Source organism: Austrofundulus limnaeus, unplaced genomic scaffold (assembly GCF_001266775.1).
Source record: "Austrofundulus limnaeus strain Quisiro unplaced genomic scaffold, Austrofundulus_limnaeus-1.0 Scaffold1945, whole genome shotgun sequence".
Taxonomy (NCBI): Eukaryota; Metazoa; Chordata; class Actinopteri; order Cyprinodontiformes; family Rivulidae; genus Austrofundulus; species Austrofundulus limnaeus.
Window position 1 is genome coordinate 25,271 of NW_013954347.1, and position 7,741 is coordinate 33,011.

General features: G+C 38.1%; 1 protein-coding gene across 1 annotated transcript; it reads left to right on the top strand.

The window, feature by feature from the left end:
* Positions 1-78: 78 nt before the first annotated feature.
* On the top strand, positions 79-7,720 carry sdc2 (syndecan 2; the record flags this gene model as incomplete). Its single annotated transcript, XM_014034033.1, is given in 4 exon segments — positions 79-193; positions 2,779-2,948; positions 5,254-5,383; positions 7,400-7,720. Coding segments are annotated over 4 exon segments (579 nt in total), but the record flags the coding sequence as incomplete, so codon positions are not given.
* Between the last annotated feature and the right edge of the window lie 21 nt (positions 7,721-7,741).

The following is a 7,741-nucleotide window of genomic DNA, read 5'->3' on the forward strand; positions in this document are numbered from 1 at the left end:
ATATATATATATATATATAGATTTTTGGCAGAAACTGAATGTACTTTAAATACTGAAAATTCTTTTTTTTCTTTGCAGATAGCACAGACAGGTAGGCTTTCCTCTCGAGTGGATGACCTGTACCTGGATGAGATAGGATCAGGAGGTTACTACCCTGAAGATGATGATGACTTCAACTCAGGCTCTGGCTCAGGTAAACACACCTGTAAAAATTACACAACTTCCTTTATTGCCTGTCACTGAAAGCAAAGATAGAGTATTAAAAGGACATATGCAAAATCCACTTTTTTAGCCAGTAAATGTATTTTATCGTGCACTTGGAGTCTATGAATGCAGAAAAGTTTAATTTAGTCTCACCCAGTGCTGCATAGATATCTTTATTTTCTGTGTGGGTAATATTTTTCAACCTGTTCAGTTTTTTTTATTTTCTATGAAGTTTATCTCAACTATTACATCTACTATGTATTTGCAATGGAACAGACATATTGTATAAAGTCTGGACTGACCAGCTACAGTTAGGTGGTCTTCATTCTCCTCTGACTCAGGGTCTGACTCTGGCTCCAACATATAAGGCTGGATTAACATGTTTCCCCTTGTTAACATCTTTTAATTAATTTGTAAATAAAATGTTTCTTTGCCACAGATGGTCATAAACCCCTCTATCAAACTTGAGAGCATCAGTCTGGAAGCTGGAGGGGGACAGKGTGTGAAGCACCTCATTGGTTTTTAAAGGAAGAGTTTCAAAATGAATTGATCTAAGACACCTCAGAAATGGGGTAAAAGATGGGGCTGTAATGTTATCACAAGGAGGAACCCAGACCAAAGCATTGCAGTTTCACTTTAGACCTCAACTAAATTATTTAAATGTGAAAAAGGTTCTTAAAAGCATATGTCCACTTAAATACTGTATGTTACCCAAATGYCGTGTGCATGTGTTCATCTGTACTGTTAGCAAAATACTACATGAACGAGTGAATGCATTTTAAAGAATATTTCAGAAAGTAATCACTGAATGTACAGTATGTCACAAGTGAATACACCCCTCATATAATTGTATAAATTTTATTAGATCTTAATTGGGAAACACTTAAGATATAACATTTTAATACATAGTAATCAGTGTGCAGCTTATATAACAGTGCAAAGTGCAGTGTGAATGTGAACCAAACCAACAGAAAATGTAAACAAAGCTTACGATTTTGGTTCCCAATCGAATCGAGTCTACTGGACAATCAGGTGTGAATATGACCTAAAAGATCATGCCATATTGATTGGGGTTGGACTCCGCCAGGGCTGTCCCTTGTCTTTCACCCTGTTTGTACTGTTTATGAACAGGATAGATCAACAGATTGGGGCCTTTTCCTCTGTAATGAGGGTGCTGCTGTGGTTAGTCATGGTGAAGATAGAGCTGAGTTGAAAGGCAAAGCTCTTGATTTACTAATCTATGTTCCAATCCTCACCTATGGTCATGAGGCATGGATCATGACTGAAAGAAAGATCATAGGTACATGTGGCTGAAATTGGTTTGACCCAACTGTGGATAAGTGGAAGAAGATGAAGATGGAGATTTTAAAGTTTAACCATTTATTTCTCAGCTTATGTTACGGCCCCAGGCCTGTACTTCCTCTCCTGAGTTTCTTTAAAGGCTTCGTCACAAATGAGAAGTTCACAGCTCCAGGTGCTTGCTGATTGGCTGCCTCCCTCTGCTGGTGGATTGCCAGAAGACCTTCAAGGATTACCTGTCCAAAGATGATTGGCTGGAGCACGCCTTGGACACATTACCCACTCACCAGCAGCTGCCAATGAGGAAGCCAGACCACATGAGGGAGCTTATAAAAGCCAGCTCAACCTTTCAGTCAGGGCTGCTGTGCTTTAGGTGCAGTATGCCACTGGGTTGACTATCCTGTCTTTGTTTGCGACTGTTGGTTGTGGCTATTTAAAACTTTTGGTAGTCAAGACTACATTGTTTTTGAGAACTCTGTTTCTGGTTTGAGCCAGTAGTTTTGGTTTATTAATTTTGTTACTACAGATTTTGTGTTTTGTTTTCTCATAGGTCTTTCTGTTTGGGTTTTTGCCCCCACGGACACAGATTAGTCTGTTTACTTATTTTTGTACAACAGTTCTGCTGTATTTGAGTTCATTTTGAGGAAAACCTCCTTCCTTGGTTGTATTTTATTTTTGGTGCTTTGCACTTTAATTGTAAAAATAAATTGTAAATCACCTTTTTTATACTATATTTTGGGTCTTGTCATTTATGTTGCGTCCATCACGAGCCGGGACGTAAAAGCTTAGAATGAGTTTAGTCTACAACACTGACATGAAAAGCGGAGGGCAATATGCATTCCTACAAGGAAAGCTAGGCCTCTAATTATTTTGATCATGTTTTATCTCCTAAGTTTTCCTGCTCTTCTTCCTGTCAAAGATTAGCTCATCAAACAGATTTCTGATGGCAGGTTTGTTCATTTTTCTGCTCTTCTTGCCTATAGCACCKTCAAAGCTCTCATTTTTGGTGAGGAGCACCTCTTCACTCTGACTGGTGTTAGGAGCAGCAGGAAACAGTCAGAAAATATGACCCTGTGGTTACTTTTCCTACCTGAAAACTCTGAACTCTGGTGAAGATAGGGTAGCTAATCCATAAAATCTTAATACATATATTAGGAAGTCATAACAAAAACAACAAAGAGAAATATTATTCAGATTACACCCTGATCATATCTACACAGTTAGATGCTATTTTCTCTGGAAAAGCTCTTTTTCCTGACTTACTTGTTCTTCCAGGTGGGGGTGAGGAGATGGAGGAAACGGTGACTGTCGGTAAGATTTATATTGAGCCTAAAGCAGCTCAGCCCACCCAGGACTCTACCAAAGACTTCACTGAGAAGATGGACACAGCCACAGTGGGAGGAAAGACCAGAGACAACGCACCCATAAAGCCCTTCAGAACGGAGGTAAGAGACAAGAACAGGTAGATATTTTTTAATTCAAAAACCTTTGATGCATCTGATCTGATGGTTTAAGTTGTAGTTTTATCTTTGAATTCAGTTTAGAATCTTCTCTAACTTTGGATGAAGACAAATTAACCAGCTGTTGGGTTAACTTTTAGACTGAAAATTTGTCCAAACTCCTTCAGTATATTGCTGAATAATTTAGTAACTTTAGACTGTCTGTAGATAAGTTGCTGCTGATCAGTTAATATTGTATTGAGCAGCAACGAAGTCCCCAGATTTTAGATAAGTGCTTCCAAAGTTCCACATGAATTTTAAATTAGCAACTGGTAAGTTATAAGAGTATTACTGCTCAGTGAACTGAGTTTGACATTTCTGACAGATGTTTCAGCTTCATGTCAGACACTTTGTCTCCATGTCCACTTTGATTCACAAATTTCAGCTTTGTTTCAAAGGCTGAAGAATTGCATCGCTCTAAATATTATCGTCCTTGTTTCAAGGGATGAATCTAGGAAATGCCCTATAGGGGCACTTTGTCAACATCTGTTAATATCAGTGAGTGCACACATTCATGTTTACAAGCAGCTGTGGAGTGAAGCATTTCTAGGGGCTTCTGGGGACATCTTCCCTTGGAATTCTTTTTTAAAATATACTCAAAACTATGCATTTCCCAGCCATTTGGGCATTTTACTAAATTCATAAGGTTAACCCATGACTAACCTGAACTTTATCTGAAAATCATACATTACCCTTATTTTCTACACACTGAGCATAATGAGTTAGTCTCAACAGCATCAAACTTTTATCACAAAAGCATATAACATTTCATGTAGTAACATAGTAACAGAGCAGACTGAGAAACCCACAGAACATGTTGTCTTCATAAAGCTGGGAAACCAGGGGCTATTCTACAGACTAAATCAACCATAATTGACTAATAACCCATTTCTTCATTGGTTTGCACACAAACTCTTATGCATTTCACATATTTCAAATGTTTGCTCCTTATTTACATTCATACTAGCTCCACCTCATCTTGATTTGGATTTAATTTAATTTAATTTAATTTAATTTAATTTAATTTAATTTAATATTTATCCTATTTTAACAAATTTTACTCAATTGTATTCTGCTATTATACCTTTTATTTCTTTTCTAGTTTATCAGCTGTATTTTTTGTGTGAGCTAATATGCATTGTAATTCAGTTCTATAGTGCATCTCTGGTGTTATGTTGAATGACGAAGAGAATCTGAATCTAATAGAAAAAAGTTATAAAACCTTTATAGAACAATGTACTTGTTGAGTACAATATCCTCACCAAAACAATGGAAAATGCTTGAGAAACTTGTGTATCTAGTTCTTTTACTAAATAAACTGCAACTACTCTCTAAAAACATAAAGTCCTCTTATATCCCACAGTAAGCATGCCAACAAAAGTCACCATTTAATGCAATAAGTCCTGTTTTTTCCTCTTCTTGTATAGCAAAATAAATGCACTAAACTTCTGCAAAATAATCTTCAAATAAATCAAACAAATGCATGCTGTACTCAATTTCCGTTCAGAAATATGAATATTTCTGACGTAATTAAGGACGTCACTGACACTTTGTGTATGGTTTGCTCATTGCAATTCCATTTGCACCTAACCTAACCTAACCTAACCTAACCTAACCCTAACCTAACCCTAACCTAACCTAACCTAACTTAACCTAACCCAACCCAACCCTAACCTGGTTTATCTTGCTCTCTCCTGTCCTCCCTCCGTTTCCTCCTCTCTACAGTAACTTTTAGGAAAAAAATCACTAGCTAAAAGGAAATTGTTGGTAGTTTACTAAACATTTAACTGAATCCAAATGTTTAAGAACAAAACTTCCCACAAAACGGTAATATAATCTCTTTATTTTTTCAGGGGCTGTGAGATCTAACATGTTGGCAAGGGAAGGCTCTAATTGGAAGAAAATTGTCTTTAAACATTTGAGACTCTTTTTCTTGACTCATGAAATAAGATGAACTACAGCTCTTGTTTTCCATGCTTGCTGAAAGCTGTCATGTTATGATTCCATCAGACATTTATTAATAGTCAGATTGAAATTTCCTTCAGAAAATTCAACCAGCATCTGTTTTCCATTTATCAATTTTAAATTTGAATAAACACTATATGAATAGAATTTAAACAGATTTGATGAAATTAGGATGTTATAATAAATGATTTGTTAGAGCTATCAGACTGCTTCCTTTTGATATAACTGCTCTGGTCCCTTACCCACCACAGTCTTACTACCCCCTCTCTTGTCTTTCTTCGTCTAGGCTCCAGCTTTAGTTACAGAAGACCTACAGAAAAATCCGATGACCAGTACAACCAGTGCTCCTGGGTCTGATCAGCAGCCACTTGAGGTCCGGACTGAAACCTTGTTCCAGAGGACTGAGGTGTTGGCAGGTTTGTGTTTAGCTGAGCATCATCTACTCATCTCAGATTAGTTTGCTTGTAAAAAACATGAAGGCTTTCTGAAGATGTTAACATTTTGTGTTGCTTCACATGGTTTAGTTCCTCAATAATGGCAGCTTATTTCAGTGTTCAATGGTTTTTTTCCTCCTGTTCTTTAGAAAGAAAAACTCAGACACTGCAGCATCACTGACTGTTCATAAAATATAGCTGGAGGACAAAAAGTGCAAGTCATGTGACTTTTTTATTTTGTTATTTTAGACATTTTCTTTGATTTTACTTTGCGCCTATGTCCTGCTAATTATCAAGAGCTTATATTTTCATTATGAGTGCAGGAGTTCATGTCTTTGCTCTCAAAATTGTTTTTTTTTCCTCACTCAGAATTTCTCCCCATGGACAAACTTTCTTTCTGCACAGATCAAAACTGTGCTTACAAATAGGCCCATCCCAATAAACAATAAATCAATTAATTGTAAGCTAACCTTAAAATAAGGAAGATAAATCAAAATGAGAACAGTAATTTTCATTTGCCTGCTTGTTTGTTTCCTTTGTGTAACCCTCTTTTCTACTTGGCATAGAGAGAAGTGAACTCTGGTGTCAGGTATTTGCCAGGTGCATGGTCTCTAACCTCTGTAGCAGGAGAGCCCCATGAACAGACGTTTAACCAGAGGATCGTCTTCAGTTTTCTAATGACTTCATACAGCTAGTGAAGCCTCAGGATGCCCTCAGGCCACCATGCCAAACCATGGAATTGTGATACATGTGGGTGTTAGATTCAGACACACTGGAAACAAAAACAAGTTTAACAGGTTTATTAAAGCACTGGTTGTTGGTACTCCTCTGGACCCTCGTGACGGACCACTCTATGGAGCAGAACACTGGTGAGTGTCAAGTGCAGATGAGATGAATTTGTTTAAGAAGAGTATTTCTACTGATCTTAAATCAGTGGATGGGTTTGAGCTGGTGAATCCACAGTTGGTGGGAATCCGAGAGGGATCCTACAAAGGGAGTAGACTGGTTTTGGTAATCCAGAGAGGGTTCCAAGGTCAGAGCCAGGAAGTCAGAAATCCAATAACAAATCAGAATCCAGGTGACGGTGTCCGGAAAGCAGAAATGAGTTAGAAAGCCAAGGGGCAGATTCATTGTAGGTAACAGGCAAGGGGCAGGCAGGAGACGGTGGTCTAGGGACAGAAAAATGAGCAGATCAGAGGACAGTGAAGATGGAGCAGTTTAGAGATAAAGCTAGAGAAGCCAGGTTGAGATGGTTTGGACCTGTGCTGAGGAGGGACAGTAAACATATTGGACAAAGGATGTTGGAGATGGAGCTGCCAGGCAGAAGGAGAAGGAGAAGAGGAAGACTGCAGAGAAGATTCATGGATGTAGTAAAAGGACATGGAGATGGTTGGTGTAACAGTAGAGGAGGCAGGGAATAGGATGAGAGGGAGGCAGATGATCTGCTGTGGCCACCCCTAAAGGGGAGCAGCCGAAAGACAAGGATGAAGAACAACCATTGATTATTTTCAATTTAATGCTTTTCTGACTGGTCTAAACTTAAAGAAATAGATGTTCTCTTCCTCACTAAATATTACGAACACATGGATCACTGAATAGTTGCTGATGAATTCTAGATTTATCCTGATGAAACCCTTATAGATCATCTCTGATGAGCCACTGATACATTTCTGATGGATGAAAGTAGACAGTCCGAGACAAACCAAATTATTTTAATTGTTTAAATGTAGTTTTGCTGCTGGCCCAACAGGAATAGTCTTCTCTTTGGCTGCTTTGGGCCCTGATTATCCCTATTGTCACCAGAGTTCTGAGTCATACCTGTCCATAGGACCTATTTAACTTTGTTTTTTAATTTTCTACCTGGATTATTGAGATGCATCAGGAAACCTTTTACTTATTTTAAGTAAAGGGCACTACAGGAATTTTTTAGGCTCTAGTAACACAATGACAAATAAAAAGTCTTGTCTTTTCAACTCTTACCCTGTGCCTTTCTCTCAGCTGTTATTGCAGGTGGTGTGATTGGCTTCCTGTTTGCAATTTTCCTCATTCTCCTGTTGGTCTACCGCATGAGGAAGAAAGATGAAGGCAGCTATGACCTTGGAGAGAGGAAACCTTCTGGAGCAGCCTATCAGAAAGCTCCAACCAAGGAGTTTTATGCATAGTCTCACTGAACCCTAACCTAACCCTGACTGATGGTCAGCAACTGATGGACTCATGGTCTTTGACCCATACAACATGCAAAATTCTCTTTCTTTCTTTCTTTCTTTCTTTCTTTCTTTCTTTCTTTCTTTCTTTCTTTCTTTCTTTCTTTCTTTCTTTCTTTCTTTCTTTCTTTCTTTC